Source organism: Toxotes jaculatrix, chromosome 2, assembly GCF_017976425.1.
Source record: "Toxotes jaculatrix isolate fToxJac2 chromosome 2, fToxJac2.pri, whole genome shotgun sequence".
Lineage (NCBI taxonomy): Eukaryota > Metazoa > Chordata > Actinopteri > Toxotidae > Toxotes > Toxotes jaculatrix.
The window spans coordinates 26,373,842-26,393,046 of record NC_054395.1 but is presented as its reverse complement, the minus strand read 5'-3'; the positions used below and the strand labels follow the sequence as shown (position 1 = coordinate 26,393,046).

The following is a 19,205-nucleotide window of genomic DNA, read 5'->3' as shown; positions in this document are numbered from 1 at the left end:
CCCCCTTTTGTCTGGCCCTCTACAAGTTAGTTCTGCTGCAGTTACTATTCAGCTCCAGCAGGTGTCACTCATGGCTTCTATGCTTATTTTTATGGCTGCTGTTGTCATGGTGGGAGGTAAATATCCCGCAACTTGCTCAGAACACGCACAGCAATTATATTACCCAAGCACATTCAGCATGTAAAGGCACAGTGGCAATGCATACATGACAACTCTTTTCAGGACTACTAGTTAAATAATGAGTCTCTTTGGTCTGTTCCTGTCAGATTCCACTAAGTCATACAGAGGCTGAATGGTATCATTTCCTGTTAAGATCAAGTCACGTCAGAAAAGGGCAGCAGCCACACCATTTCCAGTCAGACATTGTCTTCTCTCCTCAAACTCCATCTGATCTTCTAGATAAACGTTATGAAAAACAAAAGCCCTCCCTGCCTTTGCGCTGTGAGATTGAGGGCCATTTTGGGAAATGTCTCACAAAATCTGTGTGTGAAATATCTTGTAAGCTGGCTGGATGATGACTGAGGGATACTCACATGTTATGCAGGACACACCAGCCACAGTGTGGGTCTCCAGAGCTCAGACACTCCCCACAGGTCCCGTACTGCTCACATGACTCGATGGGAACTTGGGTAACCTGAAAGCACATTAAAGGGTCAAGGTCACAGTGTGGCCTGACAAACACAACATGCACAAAAAGAAGCTTCTGAGTATGTATGTGTTTATATGTGTGTGTGCACTAGGGGCATGGTCATTCAGTCACACACCAACAGATGATTGATCAAGTGTTTACATATGCTAGAAAAACACACAAAAACCTCTTCATTCATTGGCAGAAGACAGTTATGGTTCTATGTTGTGAAATGTTGTAATATGCCATTCATCATTCCTTCTTCTCTGATTTTAAAACGTTTCTAATGTTTTGCGTTGACCTGATGAACAGAATACTGTGACTCAAAATGTCTGGGTGCACTGTGCCTGTCTATGTCGATGTGTGAAATGTCAACTGCACAGGCAACTGTTGCCTTTGTGTTAAACCAAGGAAACAGCAGCGAGCAGCTGGGATCAGTTGGCCAGGGAAAGCTGTTTCTCTGCCATCAATGGGCTTTTGTCTGTACCGGGGCATCTGTTCACCTAGGCAGAGCCTGTACAAACACACCTGTACACAGAGGAGCATTGCAAAGTCTAATTTTGTTCCAAAAATATAAAATGTGTCAAGAAAAAGTAATTATTAACAGAAGATTGGGAAAATTTTCAGCGGCTTGTAATTTGAGCTTTATTAGAAACTATAACTGCAGCAGAACTATAAAAAATCCTGTATTTCTAACTCTAGGTGTAACCTTTTTCCCCCAATGGCACGTAATGATCAGCTTTCTAAAATAACAGTTAATTAAACAAAGTTTAGGAAAGTTAAATAAACGACTTGCAGCATAATTGTAAAACTGAAAAAGTAATTGTTAATGTTGTACTGTGGTTGTTTTTAAAAATATGAATTGAGAGTAAAATTGGTTATTCAAAGCAAAAAAAGAGTGTCAACAGAAAAGAATTTGAATAAGCACCAGTGCAAAGCAAACACACTCCACACCCACAAATCCACACTATTCCACACAGGGCTGCTGGACTACAAGGACTTGAATAAAGAACAAACATCCCTGTGCTTATGTGCTTACGCAACTGACATTAAACTTACACAAACACAGGGTTGAGAATTTACATTTGTGAACACAACGCACCAGGGAAGCACAAGAATTAAACCCACATCTCCTCCTAAAGTACGGAGTGTGTGAGTCAGCTGAGCTGTGTGATCCACAGACTGGGCCTGTTTTCAGCTGCTACATAACATGAACTCATCCTTCTGTCAGTCTGTATATGTATAGGAGAGTGTGTGTGAATCTTGCTGTGTCTCTGTCTGTGTCTGTCTGTCTGCCAGGCAAGGTCCTGCTCAGCCACATGGCCCTCAGTCTGTTTGTGCAGCACAGCGGTCTGTGCGATCTGGAGGTCAGCATGTGTGTGTGTCTGTGTGTCTTTAAGTGTCCCATGGGGCCGCCCCGCTCACACCTGCATCTCACGGTGTCAGCGGGAGTAAATGTACACACTGACACAAACTACAACACAAACACCACAGCCACACAGCTGAAGAACAGAGGCACAAGGACAGCGAAGGCTGATAGAGTGAATTTCAGAGTCCGGCGCGGATTCATTTTCAGTCCTGTCTGTCTTTCAATTTCCTGGCAATTGCCTGGCTGGATAATGACAGCAGACTCTGACAGTGTGTGTTCCCTGTTCCAAACCTCAGGCTCAGATCAATGCCTAATAAGTGGCTCCTCTGCACAATGTGGGGGAGTGAATGAAGGGTGCAAATAACACCTTTTAAGTGTTTTTTGAACCCTGTGCAAACCGCCCACAACTGGGTGATATTAATTGCTGTTAGCACCATGGACTGAAATTAACTGTCAGCTAGGAAGAGAAAACAGCTGGGTGTCCGTCAGTGGATTTTCTTTGTTACGAGGCATTGAAAAAAAAAAAAAAACAGCTGACAGCGACATTTGTAACATGTGCCTGCTATTACGCGGCCAATGAAAAGTTTTGGTCGGCAAACTGGTCAGCTGCTGTGAAAACTGTGAGCTATATGTGTTCCAGCCTATGTTTTTTTTTTTTCTTTGTTTTGTCTTTGCTCCTCAAAAGCTCAATAACCCTCCACCTGTCTGCCTGGTCCCAAACCCTGCGGCAACAGAAAGATGGGCCCAAGGGACAAAGAAAGCCATTGACACGGTGGGACATTGATAGTCCCTGCACTGTGTGGCAGCTCCACCATGGACACTCCTGTTAGATTAACCCCCTGTCACCTCAACAAACTCTATTTGTGTGTGTGTCTTGCCTAGCTTCGGGACAAACAGGTGGCATGCTGTAATGAGCTGCAGACGGGGTCACATCAGCAGCAGAAGTTGGAACTGATGACAAACAAGCCCACCAGGAACGAGACTTGGCTGGGAAAACAGCAACTCAGTCTGTGGATGAATCTCAAAGTCTCTGAATCCCTCTTAACCCAAAAAAGCCTTTAGATCCTTCTCAAAACACGTGTGACGCTGGTGAAACTTTATAGTGTAACTTTCACAGAGGCCCAGCTCCATGAAAGGGTTACAGTGTGGAGACAGCTGTCAGCGGGGGAAACTAGTGGAGGTGAGGGGGGGGGGGCCTTATGGAGTGGTGTCTAGAGACAGACAGACACCTGCTGTCAGCTGATATAGACCGAAATGCAAAGAAAGGTAAGGGGGGGGTGTAATAATATGGAAGAAGGAGAGTGAGGTAAAGAGGAAAATAAAAACCTAAAGACTGAAAAAGAATAAGGGCAGAATAAGAGAGAAAGTGTGGTTACGTGTCAGTGTGTGTGTGACTATATTGATGTTTTGACCAACATGGGCCAGTAGTGGAGATGAGGGGGACGGGGGTGAGGGAGGGTTGCGGGGGTGGGGGGGAATCACAGCAGCTGTTGCCCAGCACACGCTACAGTCACTCAACACAGCAGGGCTGCACAATGAAGCCCCTTCTCCCACTGTGTGCGCATGTGTGTGTGTGTGTGTGTGTGTTTGTACGCACACATGCACAGTGCCACAACGGATGTGCAGATTGTTGTTTCAGTGTTTTCAACGAAGACAAAGAAACGCCGCATGTGATCTAATATTGCCTCCAACTTTCTCTGCTCTCTGTCTCTGTTTCCCAAGAACTCGCATTCACACCCACGGCTGACCTGAGCATTGTCGGTGAGAAGTCCTGCGCTCTGGTAAATGAATGCTAATAAAATTCCAACTTAAGATGACCTTAGCAGGGGGTTATTCAACCAGAGAGGCTACAGTGGAGTCGCATACTGCAGCAACCTGGGTGACTGACTGACAGCCGAGGGTTAAAACAACAGCTTCCTCTCTTTCAAAGGCTCACGCTGAATAGGCTCCGGCTTCCATTATTATTGCCGAGCCCTCACTAATGAAGTGGAGTCGTGTCTGTTACTGAGACCTAAAGCTAGAGATTTTTAGCTCTAATATTAATGTACGGCTTTAACACATCAGTAGCAAAATACAAAAATTCAGAATCACAAAATTAAAGAACGGTCATGGTATGAAAAGAAAATTCTTCACCTTCATCTGACCAGATTTCTGCGTGATGGAGTCTCCTAAATTCAACCTGGCACCTTTAGATGCCATTTGGGGCCACCACCATGAGGAGCTTTATTGTGTAACTGTCATAAATAATGGATTTAGCTTATTTTTGTTGCAGTTATGTCTCGAGAAAACAACAAGTTCACCAAAAAAAGAAAAAAGCAGACAGGTGACAGTACTGTCACGGAAAGCTAGAAGTGAGAGCACTGCATAACAGAAGTGTTGCTAACTTCCCAGCATTTAAAGAAAAAAGGCCAGAGGATAAATTTCCCATTGCACACATTTTTCACTATTATTTCTGGCCACCTGTGAAGACAGTGTCTGCTCCTCATTTTTAATTTCATTTTGAGTGAAGAAGAGCATAACAGAGGATATAGGCGTTTGGCTCTGGCACCCAAGAGAGGCTGACAATGTATGTGCATTAGAGAGCAGCAGGACCGCTTTCATCTGGTGCTGCGTCTCCGCAGCTGAGAATGAATGGTGGCTCCATTTCAGCTTCTCTGCCCCGCTGCCCTGAGACCAAGCCATGCTCACTGCAGCTCTGTGATGGATGGGGGCACAGGGGCAGAGTGGGGAAGAGAAGACAGAAAAAAAAAAAAAGGACTGGGGGAGAAAAAAAAAAGGGATAAAGGAGGACAGAGCAGAGTGGAAACGGCCCATTGCTCTGTGTTCTGATGAGACCTGGTCTCTGTGGTGCCGCATGTGCCTTGCCATGCTGAGCAAGAGAGACGGCAACAGAAAGAGAAAAATCCCACCGTCACCAGTAATGCAGAGGAAGCTATTTTGCAAGCTGTTGCCAAGGCAACAGGCCTGGCTCTGACCTCAGGAACACCCCCACATCCACCACCACCACCACAACCACCACGACTCCCTCCAACCTTCAGCAGCACACGGTAAACAGCTGGCACCTCTGGGACTTCCTGCCACCTACACCTCTCCTTTTCAACATGTATAGACATAGACACACACACACACACACACACACATACACACACACAGGCGGCTCCACTACACTCTATCCATTTTTAATGAGAATTAGCCAGGCTACCACGTCACTGGAATGAGGCACATCGATCATGAACACAATACCCATTCCAGCAGAGAGAGAGAGAGAGAGAGAGAGGGAGGGAGGGAGGGAAAGCAGGGGAGGGGTGTATCTGTGTGTGCTTCAGCGGACCTAATGACAAAAGCACAAAAGCAGAGCAAATACTTGCTGCTGAATGAATGAAAACCAATGAAATCTACAGGCCCCTGAGTCCCTTAGTCTCACAGTGACCCTGCAGCCGGTGTTTCCTGCGTCCAGGCTGACCACACAAGGACGGCTGAGCCTCTTCCTTAACCGGCCGTTCTTTAATCTTTTCGAGTAATCCCTCTTTCTCTAAGGACAGCGACCACATCTCCCTTGTCTCTTTCTTGCTCTCTCCTCCTCCTCCTCCTTCTGGTCCACTTTTCCTCCACTCACAAAATCCTTCCACTGCACTCTCTAAGACCCAAGCAAATCCGCTCTGTAGCGTTATGGCAAAGTCATCTCATCCAGCTTGTTGATATCCACCCACAAGGAATGACATTCCCCCACAGTAACAAAAACACTGAGCACGAAATTGACTGCACTGAAACTGCACTGAGAAGTGCTGTGTTTCCCCTCTTTGTTTAACTTGTTTAACCGGAACTTTGAAGACTCAAATTGAGAATAAATTTCCTCCCTCGGTGTTTTCGCATTGTGATCACTGATGTCAGCCAGTGGCTCAACCAAATCATCAATACCCATCCGAAGCATGGCTGGCTCTGAGAAGAAGAGAGGTGAGGGGTTCTGTTGAAGTGTTGTGTCTAGTCCAAGGATAATCAGGCCTCGAGACGCACCCCAATTACACCCAGCTTGATTAAAGACAGAACGGGGGCGTGTGTGCGTGGTTGCTGGGGGTGCGCGGGTGCTGATCCCTTGGAGGCCTTGAGTTGACTGTGCAAAGACACCACAACAGCTGGGAGCTTTGATGATGGCTTAAAACCCACATTCCAAGAGTAAATGTGTAAAAGTAATTAATTACAGCCACATGTGCGAATAATGACTGCACATAAAAATCCTCCTCATCATGCGCATAAAAAACTACAACCTTTAAACCCCTGCAGACGTAGCTATTGCTATCGGCCGTTCCGTTCCACATTGACAGGAACTGCTCTTAGAATCTTGTTTTTGTTGTTGCTCTTGTTACAGATGTCAGAGGGATCCTTGACAAGTTGTTTGAGGGAAACAGGTTTTGTGCAGAAATACACAATATTGATTTTCTTCTACGGTGTAACATTTATTAAAGAACTGTCTATAGCACTAATGGAGGATAGGATGAATAAATGAAAGTTAGGAGGCTTAATTTGGAGATACAGTACCACTGTGTGTTAGTGATTTTTTTTAAAATTCAGACCCTTTTATACTGTGTGGTTTTCAGAATACCTGATTTTAAAGTAGAGGAGACAGTATTCAGAGCAGATATTACTCCCTGATTTTAAGAGGCTAAACCTGGGATGGAGAAAAGGCTGAGGCAAAATGAAATGATACAGCTTGCCTCATCTACAAACAGCCATGTCCCGCACTCCAAAAATGATTTGGTGTGAAAATGGCAGCTTTTAACCTTTATTGTCACAGCCAGCTTTCTCAGTCCAGCTTTTCCTTATTTCTCTCTGTCAATTCACCCACTCAAAGACAAAACGCACACACAGACAGACAAAGGCACGCACACATTCATTTTGTTTATTGGATTTGGTCTGAGCTCCTAGATTTTGGCCAATTGAAAACATCAAGACACTATATAGCACCGCAAGGCTGAAAGCTAGGAGCTAATCAGAGGGAGGCATGGAGAGGAAAATGCAACAACCGAGGCAGCTTTGCTAACTCTCTGAACTGATGCTAGACTAAAGTGGATATCTAGCCATCACAGTTTGACCAAACAAAGCTGCTGTTTCCAAATTCCTGTGCCAAACAGCATCAGTAGTCCTCCAACACCCCCACGTCCACCCCATATTCAGGCTTTAACCCCCCTGTATACCCTCAGTCCTGGGCAGGCCTGGTCCCTGGCAGCTCATCAGAAGTAACAGACTGGTAGGAGACAAACTGCCAGGCAGGAAAGAAGGGGAGGAACAGGTCAGGCGTGTGCCTTCTGACCGCAGTTTGAACTCTGAAGATGAGGGGCCATTATGTGTTAACGCTGACCCGGGAACGTTAACTATGTATTTAAAGTGGAAATAATACAGTTCAATGTTTTTGTCCTGACATCTCTTGTGATGAACAGTCATTGTTGTGGGGCCTCTGGTGGAATTTATGTGGTTAAGACTTTGGCCTCTTTTCCAAAGGATTTTCTGTGGACTGAGGTTTCTGTAGGTGGCGCTCGTGTGTTTTTCGAGTGGTGAAGGACACAGGGTTCTCTAATTGTTAATGTAAACAATGTCATGGACAACGTATAAGGTTTAATTACAACTGTGTGACAAGGAGTTGCAAAATTATATTATATATTCTTATAAAAATTGTGGGAGATTGTTAAAAGCACAACAGGCCCCTCAGGCCCACACCCCCATTATTCAATCTATCACAAACATCTGTCAATGAAAACTGAAATATTCATCATTCATCCCTCTACACGTTAATTTATTCATCAGTTATTTTTTGGAAACTGCTACACTGGTTGGACATCAGTTTTCACCAGTGCTCCCCTGTTCAGTTCATCTCTTCACCGAGGGCCAACTGTATGGATTAAAGACAAAGTGGGGCAGAGGGCAATAAGGAAGGTGGAGGCAGGAGATGGGACTGTCTCCTAATCTCTTTGTGTGCGCGTGTTCAGATTTTACAGACTAGAGGGAGGGGTCACAGGGGGCCTGCGAGGCAGCGAAGGAAGTGTGACCATAGAAATAATGGAGTGAGGGAATCGACCAGCGAGGAGAACGAAAAATCCGACCAGTCGATACAGCGAGGAGTGTATCAATTATGTATGACTTCAGTCCACTTTTTTGGGCAAGGAGAGGAGGGTTAGACCGAGAAGTGGGTGTGTATGTGGGCGCCTACAACTTAAAGTGCTCATAACACTGTTCAATAACTTACATCAAAAATGATGTAAAAAATAAAAGCATGGCGAGACATCTGACTTTCAGCTACGTCTCGCCGCCGTTCTCCATCTCAGTTCATTACTGCATTTTTCACTCCTAATTTCCAGCCTTAATGGAACGCTGTGCCAACCAGTAACCTCAGCACAACATCTGCATGGAAAAAAACCCCCACACTAATTTACTTGCTGTATGAATGCTTTAACAGCTTCACTTAATAGCACAATGTCAAGCACAGCTGATGATACCTCCAGAGCCTTTTCTCCTTTCCAGATCTCATGTGCACCTTCTTATACAAAGGTAAAGATGTTAAGATGGATACTGGCGATACGATCTGAAACTCCCCAGCTCTTTCCCCGGCCCTTTCTCGTCTTCCTTTTCCACTTATCTCCCCATCTCTTCCCCTACTCTGTTTTCCCCCTCCTGAACCCACTTTTCTGCGCTCCCATGTTCGCTCTCCTTTGCTGCTCCCAGTCGAGGTGGCCTCTTTGCTCAGTAATTCAGTCAGGAGGCTAAAAGGAGGAAATTACATCCATGCTGGCCACTTTGAACTCTCAGCCCCCCTCTCCCCTGCTTGCTCACTGGCAACTGGTTTAAAGGCCCACACTGACATTTAAGAGATGGAAACAGGGAGCTGTGAAAGTGCCTAAGAGTGTTTGTGAATGTGCATGTGTGTGTGTGAGTGTGTGCACTCGTGTGCAAAGACAGCTATAAAAAGTGACACACTAACATACCATGATGAAACATCCTGGTTTATATGCTTAAAATTAGATTTAACCTTGTTTTCAGTGACTCAACATTTTATGAAACCAGTTTCTGACTATGTAAATGCTAAGTTAAAACAATGCATGTCTGTGTACATTAGTACTTTGCATATGGGTCTTCTTATCTAATGATGTTCTACTTCCTTTCTGTCACACTGAATTCCTGCCTGGCACCCTGTCTCCACTCAGCCACCATCACACATAACAAACTCAACACTGACTCTAAAGGTAAGGGGTGTCTGAACAGCAGCCACTTCAAAGCGTAATATGACTGATTATGACATTAGCAGTGGGTTGGAAATCTTTAGTCACTTTGGTAAAATGGTTGAAGCAGTGAAAGAATGGAGTTCAAGTGTGCTTAACCCGCAGGAGAGGGAAATTAATGTATATATAGTGGACTGAGTTTGTATAAGTGATATTTACAGACTACATTAACAACCTGTTACTTACTCCTACACTTAACACCCTCTCCTGTGTCCTTGTTTCTCTGTAACTCTATATTAGTCCATGTCTATGGTAGACAAAGTCACAGTGTCTGGGTATATACCCGTCTCACTCATTATTATATTTATTTACGTCTTCGCTTTTCTGTCTGCATTAAATTGAGCTTTTTTTTTGACAGATTTTCTTTTCTGTCACTCACCTATTTTTACCCACATGTCTGGATTACTTGTCTATGTAACATTCTTGTTGTCTGTCACTTCGCTGTACCTCTTTGTCTTTCTATGCATCTCTGGCCTGTCTGTCTTAGTCCAGTGTTTCTACGTCTCTCTCAGCAGGATCCCAGACTGTCAATGCAGCCAGTAATGAGGTGTATGCTTCAGTCAGCATGTGAGGAGTTAATAAGGAAGCAGCAGAGGCCATCACACATCAACAGGCATGGGTGTGTGCGTGTGCATGTGTGTTCGGGGAGGGTGTGAAGGCTAGGGAGCCTCCCTGGCACACTTAAGGCTGTCTGTCGACCAATGGGGGTATTGATTTAGAGGGGGAGGCAGACAGAAATGAATTCTGATCCACAGAGGGACTCCACAGTGCATGTCTGAGTGTGTACGGTTTTTGTGTGTGTCCTTGCGTGTGTGTGTGTGTGTGTGAGTAACAGTATGTGTGTTTGCATGCATGTGAGCATGTTTGCTCTCTTTGTCTCAGCGTCTCTCCCAGTGTACATGATGTACATACAAATGAAGGGTTTGGTTACACCCCACTGCTCTCAGGGCTGTTGCTTGTGCGTTAGTGTAAGCATGTGTGTGCGTGTGTGTTTGTGCCTAGATGAATGTTAGTCTGTGTACAGGCGAAAGGGAGATGGGGCATTGATAACTAGATTTTCGTGGTGAGGGACACTTCATCTAATCCCAAACTGGGTTTGTATGAGTACACAAGTGTGTGTGTGTGTGTGTCTGTTTAAGTGTGAGGAGCTTGTTTACAAGAATGAAAACATCCATATATGCGTGCTGCGCATGTTTGTATGTGTATCACGCACAAAACTCTCCTCAGCTGGACTTCAGTCATGACATGTTAATGAGAATCTACAAGCATTAGTGAGGCTGAAAGACCTCCTCAGACCTTATAATAGTGCCTATGATTTAATCCAATTTGACTCCAATAAGAAATATATAGAGAGAAGGGCTATGGGCAAACACGCTCCTGCAGTGGAGAGAAAATTATTACATTTGCCTATAAAGAAACTCTGTGAGGTGAGAAGGAGAAAGAAAGCAGTGACTGATCTCCGGTGGTGCGTCTAAAAGTGCCTGGCTGTCTTTGTTTGGCAGAAGAGAAAAATCAACATAATGAGCCCAAACTGCCTTTGTGTCTCACTCTCTTCGTTTCTCTTCTCTCTCTCTACCCTCTGTCTCTTTCTCCCTCTCATCCCACGACACTCAGACAGCTGCTTCTGTGCAGCCAAATTAACTGCTCCCCAGTTGCTTTTGGAAAGTGTGAAATAAACAAGTGTTTTGCCTATGAGGTGTGCGGTGTTTTCGGTTCCACGTATGAACTTTAAACAGCTATGGATGCTGCCTCCATTCAGAGTGTAGGTAACAGTCCACCACAAATCTGTCGTGTAGATTTTCCATCCCAAATCCCCCACACAGCCCCATCCGTCACTCCGTGGCCCTATCTATTACCACCATGTGATCCTTCTGGCTCCAAATATCCGATTTACAAGTCAGCAAGAAGGGTAATATTTCAACAGGCTGTCGGCAGTCGCACTGTTTAAATCACTGGCCTTATCTAGCCCGTGCTCTTTCTAATATTTTTCCTCAAATATTGTATTAGGAGATATGTTATCCATCCCTGCACATTCATCTTTATTCTATGTTTGCCTGTAAGAATATGTGCGTGTGTGTGTGTGTGTTCTAGCCCATCTGAGGACAGTTTTGGCCACCAACTTAAGAGCAACACCAAGCATTTTCTCTAATATTTGTCACATGGAGTCCTCTTATGTGAATATTAAAATTTACTCTTTTCCAAAAACAGATTCAGGCCCACATACAACTACTCTCAACACTGACTAAAGGGGTAAACAGACGATTTGTGGCACAATTTACAGATTTCTGTGAGCATACATAGATAATTCCTCTGTTCAGCAAGAGCCCAAAATAAGGTATCTGACTTAGTTTAACATTGTAGTAATACACAGATGCAGCCCCCCCCCCCCCCCCGCCCCCCCCCACCCCCCCCCCCCCCCCACCCCCCCCCCCCCCCACCCCCCCCACACACACACACACACACACACACACACAAACTCACAATGTACAATACTACATCCATCACTAGAGCTCAGGCTGACAGCTTTGTCACAGTGAGCCGCAGGGGAGTGGAGAATGGCATTGTGGGGACTGAGTCCTCCCATCGGATGCTGCACTGACAGGAGAGAAAAAAGGGGAAGAAGAGAAGAGAAGGGGGCGAAAGAAGTGGGGAAAATCGGGGAATGTGTTGCACAACCTCGGGAAACAGACAGAGAGAGAGAGAGAGAGAGGGGGGGGGGGGGGGGGGGGGGGGGGGTGGGAGTGTGTGTGTTCTTCCATTGGGAAGAAGAAAAGGGGCTGAGCTGCCATGGGTAGCCCATCAAAACCAGCACCTCTCCTGCTGTAGCCTGTTTACTAAGACTGGCCTTGTGAAGGACAGACAAAGAGCATATTGCAGCCCTGGCAGCATGACCGCATCACACAGTAAAACACACACACACACACACCGACACAAAAGACCTCCTGAGGGTCTGCCAAACTGCAGCAAACGAACCAAAGGGCCCTGGTTAGAACACACACAGCAACAAATGTACTCAGTGGCAAATGCACGCAACGCGCACGTGTGCACACACATACACACTCTACCCCCCCCCCCCCCCCCCCTTCAGAAGGCAGCTGGTGGTGTAGTGAAGTGAGCTGTCAGCCCCTTTCAAACAGGAAAGATCAGTCTACAGAGTCAGCCTGAGACCTCTAAATAAACACCCTTACTGCGGTGCTGGGGACCAAGCCTGCTGCTCTCCACTGATGTGTGGGTTCAGTTTCAAATCCTACTACAACACACCACTTCGTGATTGCAGCCCCATTTCAGGGCTAAGGAGGTAGGATACTGACAGATGCAAAAAAAAAAAAATGGCAAAGAGAGGCAGTGAGACTTGCAGACATGGCCTCCCCCAATTATAGACCAAACCATTACCACTCTATTCACTGTACTCTTCGCCTGGCTCCTGACAAACCCTGTCGTGATTCCTTCAACCGGCACTCGTGTTTCTCCCTGACACTCTCTAGGCTCTAATTAGGCTTGTAAATAATTATTGCAATTAAAGCCTACAATTAGAAGGAGTGAAGCACTGCCATTAGTTTTCACAATAATGTCATGAGCATTCTGCATAGGCACAGGGAGGAAACAGACAAATGCTGTGCCATTATAGAGGCAGACAGACAGAGTGAAAGAGACAGAAAGAGAGAAGGGGGACATACTCACAGCTCTTAATTATAGAGCTGATTATTCTGGCAGGATGGCTCCTGGACTGTTCCTTTGGCTCACATTCACTGTGACAAAGTGTGCATGCACACACACGTACTACACACAAGTGCGCACATCATACACACCTACCCATACCGTGTCAAGGCACACACACGTACACACCCTCGTATAGATGAAAGGAAAGAAAATTAAGAGTGAAGTTATTCTGAATTCAGCATATAAACACAGCAACGCACTATCAAGTGGACTGAAACTGGAGCTTAATCAGTGATTAATAGCTTTGTTTCTGGATAATGGAGGTGCTTTAATACAAGTTCAAGGACAGGTTTTCTACTCAAGGTACTTAGACTGATGATGTTCTGCCTAAAACCGACCACCTCTATTCAATGTTCACTTCTAAATATTTGTAATTTGTTGCCTATTTTAAAACACTGATTCACACTGCACATTCTGCCATTCAAATCTGTATAAACGCTGTCCAGACTTTTCCAAGAAATCTTCATTGTTCAGCAAAGTCCCCAAAGAGCAGCCTGCATATAGAATTTTTTTTTTTTTTTCAGGGGCTACGGTTGTGGGAGCAACAGCCAGTCGGCTAATGGAAAACTCTGGGAGACTGCAGACAGACAGAGACAGAGGTGTCAGAGAGTCTAAGGATCAGGTATCCTTTTCCTCATTATCTCATATTATGTCAGAGGGCCAGTGAGAGGCTCCTGTGGGAGGGGGGAGGGGTGGGGGGGCTGAGAGTGGGAGACAGCCATGAGTTTAAGCTGGTATTAAGGGATGTGCAGACACACACACATGATTGTAAAGCCAGACACAAACAAACCCACCACAGGGTCTTTCATATGGGTCTTGAAATCTATTCGTACTGGACCTTGACACTACTGAGTCTATTCGGAAACCATGTCACCTGAAGCAAACCTCAAGCTACAGGGCACTTGTTTACTGACAGCTGCACGGTCTGCTTGCACAGTCTGCTGGCCTAGTCACCGAATTCACAGCTTGTGCAGTGCGTTACTATGTACTGACCTCTGGTGAGTTAGCGGGGACTTGGGTGTGAAGGTGGGAGAGGGGGAAGGGGGGATGGATGGATGAATGAATGGGGAAATGAGAGGTAAGAGGGGGGTTCAGGCGGGGACCTGGGTGCACAGGCTTCTATTAATTAACAGCTTGATGGGGGGCTGACAGGACGTGTGCTGCTATCAAATAATGAGGTTAGGATTGGCCAATGGTTCCAGGGCACAAAACTGATTAACACTAATCCTGGCTTAAGTCAATTAACAATGCCTGCTCAGGGACTCATGCAAATGAGGTGCCTTTGTTAGGTAGGCTAGCACAGAGGGTGCAAACAGAGCTCAACATTCAGGACATGTACAACATCGCCAGAACACAGCCGAAAGGGGGAAGGACACTCATATCAGTCATCACGAGGAAGAAACAGTTGACTAGAGGTGGTCGAGCAAATGGATGCTATAAAAACATGATTCAGTGGAGGGGCGTCTCTAACTGACCCGCTGAGTGACCCCTTCGGTTTGATGAGCAGATTCAGTGAACCCTTGAACTTCCCGCAACCCCTGACCTCACGATGCTGAGAGATGCACATAAACAGATAAAGTGCACATGTACTAAACCAAACACATGGAGCATGTATGTCAACATACATGCCCATAAACCTTCCAACACGTCTGATTCAGGCAGGAAATAGGGTACATGCAACTGGGACACATAAAATGCTCCATGAAGAGAAATATAACTTATTATTTTTTTTTTGTCAAATGATGAAAAGCCATGTCACTGAAAAATAAACCATTAAACAGAGGAGACACCTCCGTCATAGGGAATGGGACTGGGGGACAGAGTGAGTATATGACCCTTTAAATGTCAAAATTAAAATATAGAATGAAATTAACAGTGAGTGGCCAGGCAGTCAAACATGGCTGAATCAAGACATGAGAAGCTGCAAACAACAGACAGACAAATAAATAGACAGTTAAAATAATGAATGCATACAGTAAAAAATGCTTTAAAATCTCAAGAAAAAAATACTAAAATACCAGATCTAAAAACATATACTTAAGGTAAACAACCACCAAGCTAAAGCAACGTAGTAGGCAGAATAGTTATTTTCCTTCAAACTGCACTAGAACACACAAACACCCTAGAACACATACATACACATGCAAAGCTCCAGATTAAGAGCGCTTGACAAGTGGGACAAGGATGAAAGAGGTTTCTCCAGAATGAAAGGCTAAATTGCATCATCAATAACATTGGATGAGCGTATTGACAGGGAAATTTATCCTAATTTGTCCAGGTGTCAATATCAAGTGAAGCTGTCAGGGAAGCAGCAAAGAATCTAAGGTTCAGCCCCCCGCCCCCAACCCCCCACCCCAACCTCTCAAATCCAACTGCAGAGCACCTGGGTAAGACAGTGGTCGTGCGATTGATTTGCTGGTCCTTGCCCCTACGGCTGCCAAACTGACTTTGCCGTCGCGCTTACATCTCAGATAAAGCATGACTGCCGATCTATCACGGCCAGTGTCTGCTGTCTGACTGATAGGAGGCTGTCCCGCAGATGTTTGTCTGTTGTTCGGGTCTGTCGAAAAACAGAGAGATTCTAGTAAGCGGTGGCCACGGTTCTCCCCTCTCAGCTCCCGGCGATGAGGGTGGAATGAGATGTACATGTGTGGTCCATGTGCTGGCAAGTGGCATCACAGTTATCTCATGCATGACAGCTCACCTCTCTCCAGTAAACACTAGTGTAGACTTTATGGTTGCCTGGTATGTCTGGCACTTGTTGTAGTCTCGGTTGTATTCATGTGGTGCAAAACCCAGCCACAGATACAATGTGGGAATTACGGGACATTCAGGAACTTGTGAGAAATAGCTATCTGTTGTTCCCTGTGGGACGCAGAAAGGCATTTCACATTCAGAGGTTATAGAGGAGAATATTCAGCATTCTGGTTTTTGAACCTCAGTGAGAAGACTGTGGGACTTCGCAGAGCTGCTAACTGCACATTCCACTGATTGCTCTTTCATCCCAAAAGCTGCCTCTTGATTGTCCTCTGTGCTGTAATGGTGGGTAGTCGAGTTATTGGGACTCTTTGTTGGAGTGTCGCTGACGGAAAGATTGGTGAGAAACACAGAGATGAGGGTCAACGGTCAAACTCCCGGTCTCGTTCCCTCTGGCAGCTGCGAGCTAACCAGACTGCCCTGGGGCCAGCACAGGGTCATGGAACGGCAAGACAACACTTGTTGAGGTAGTGGTAGTTACCAGAAAGCCCTTCACTGCTCAGCCCTAACAACAAACTAACAAATAGTGGAAAGGATGAAGGGGTTCAGGAGAAATAGAGATTTTGTTTGCCCCACTGTTGTGCCCTTTCTTCTGGCCCGAACCTTTCCCAGACTTCTTCCTTCCCCACCGGATTATTGTTCCTCCTCTATTAGATAAGGAAGCAAGCATGTTTTGGTAAGTTCTGAAATAGATGGTTAAAATAAGAGTTAGGAAAATAAGAGTTTAGGAAGGAAAACATTAGGGAAAAAAAAAACATAAGTACATGCACACATACTTTAGTCTTTGAATAAGTGGCCTGGACATGATCCAGCCCAATCTGCTTGTTGTGGAGCGTGTAAACAGTAAACCTGGGAAACAAAAGGCTCTCCAACAACACTGCTGCTATTTGCTTTTCTTATGTCTGCGCGAGCTGTAACACCTACAGTGCACAGAGGAAGGCCTGGCTATAAGCCATCATGTGTTCTATGCCCATTAACACATGAAATCAGCATGTCATACACACTAAAGTCCTGCATAATGATGAGCCAGTAGCATGTCAGCTAATCTAAAGCCGGACGAGGTGTGAATGAATCCTATTTCCTCCCGTCTTGATAAGCACTGAACCTATTTCCTCCCAATCTAACCACACCAGCCAAACAAAGAGTCTGGGGGATAAGGGGAAGGAGGGAGGAGAACCAGAAAACTGTGATGGTGGAGGAGGGGTGGGGGTGCTTGGAGGCAGAACAGGTTGAGAAGAGGCCTCACACAAAAAAAAAGGTTTAAAAGAAGAAGAAGAAAGAATCCATGCATGGATTTCAAATTTCACAGCTGAGCACCTGGAAGAAATTGCCAGATTTGAAAAAAAGAGGTCTTCTTTTCTTTCCTGATAATCTGTGAGCTGTAATGTTGCCGTTCCATACATGGCGCTGGCTAAGGGAGGAAGGATGGCGCGTGAGGATTGGAGGCTGAGGCGGTTTAATGTTTGCTAAAGACCCAAGAGTGTATTGGAGAGTGACAGCAACACATGGCTGACCACCTCTATAGGGGGAGGACTGTGTGTCTGTCCATGAAAGACGAGTCTGTTTTACAAGCCAGCTCAGTATCCCTCAGTTGGTCATGCCAGCAAGAATTTCACACTTATCCTTACACAGAGTTAGCAATTAGAGGGCCACTATTTCACTGGGAAAACTATTAAATCTGTTAGGGTCTATTATGTACTCATGTGTGCCACAGCCATAAAACATTACAAAAACCATTGAGCTCCATTACAAAGTCAACAGCTGCCTCTTTTCTTAGGATTTAATTGTGAAATGATAAAAAACGTAACGTTTTTTGTGTTGTTTTTTTTTTTATCAAGGTGTTTTCAAAGACCTTTTCAGGCAGAACTAAGGCCACGCCACAGGTATCACTTCAAAATCCTTTCAGATGTTAAATCTTGATTGTTCGGCATGAATAATACATTATAGCCCGGGCTCTGCATACTGGCCGCTGACCAAAGCAACCTACATAATGCAGTCACTGATTCTAAGCCGTGTGTGATGAGTGCTAGCCCTACTGCTGGGTGCCAGCGGCCATCACAGCACAATGCACCACAAAGGGAATGAAAAGGCCTCATAAAAATGTTGATAATCCAGGCCCCAAAAGACTCCATTCGCAATTGGAGTAGTTGTCATCATTTATCCCAGTGCTCTGCATTGTGTTGATAAACTGACAACAAAGAGAGCCAGTGCCACTTAAGGCCTTATGTGGGCCACAGTGTCAGGCATGCTTGTACTGTATGTCCCTTTGCTGGCCTGCACTCCCCAAAATACAGAACAGAACACACAAACATACACACATGCACGACTGGTCACTGTGTTAAGAAACCAGGTGAGGTCCTTTTGCATTCTAATGCATCCAAATCCTGAAAAAAAAGGAAAGAAAGACCAGTCGGTGAGGATGATGCTGGGCCAAACATTCACGCAGATGCAACGGAGTGAATTTGCATGAGCTGGCAACAGCGCCAGTGGTTTAGATTTGGTCCAGTTGCCATTCACACATGAATGCGCTTTCTGTCTGTTTGATTAGAGCCTCTGCTGGAATTGTTATAGCTTCACTGTACTTTACAAAGTATCTGGCTGTATGTAAAGTATGGCCTATAGATAAAGCTTAAAGCCCTCGGTGCTTTACCATGTCAAACTTATGCAGATGTTAGGTAGCACATACCTGTGTGTGCTTTATTAGAGCAGTGCAAGATGTGGTATTCAGTTTGAAATCTACAGCTTTTGATGCAATATTAAATGCAGTGAGGTGTTTCAGTAATGTAAGGCATTTCATACGACGCAGACAGTGGAAAAGAGAGAAGGAGGAGAGGGAAAAAGTCGAGGACACATCTAAGACGCAGCTAAGCAGAATCTCCCGAAAGAGCTACAACCTTTTTCTCTCCATCACTGCGTTTGCCGCCGGCACTGCTACCCAGCCGAGTACCAAAATCGCTGGATTATTGGTCTAAATATAGAAGCAGTCACACACACACACACAGACTCACGCAACATGACTCAAACATGTGATCTGGCAGAAATCCATAGAATGGATCTCCACAATCACGGGATGCACAAGGACAGTTGGAAGACACAAAGCGCAAAGTGTGAGTCCTGTGAAAATCCAAAGACAATGCAACAAACATGTTTTTGAGGGTTTTCAATAGAGGCACTACAGTGGATGTACACAGATGTCTGAAGATAAAGCTTCAGATGAAAACCTGCTGTTATGTATTTCAGGACTGTCAGTAATGATACAGCACCCAACAGGAAGGCGCGCACACAGACACACAGACACACAGACACACACACACAGCTTCTGGAGAGAGAGGAGAAAGTCAGTGAGCCAGGTCTTTTCATCAGTTCCACTGCACTGCCTCGCATTGGGCCAACCTCACCACATCATTAATATGGTGGATGCTATTGTCATTACATCTACAAAACAAAAGCACAGTTTAACATG

The 19,205-nt window shown here is 45.3% G+C and overlaps 1 protein-coding gene across 1 annotated transcript in view; it reads right to left on the bottom strand.

Moving 5' to 3' along the window:
- The window catches only part of plxna2 (plexin A2), a 164,462-nt gene that overhangs the window by 74,403 nt on the left and 70,854 nt on the right, over window positions 1–19,205 (bottom strand). The window contains exon 5 of the mRNA XM_041050953.1: window positions 534–634. Within this exon, the coding sequence (XP_040906887.1) occupies window positions 534–634 (101 nt within the window). The remainder of the gene's footprint in view (window positions 1–533; window positions 635–19,205) is intronic.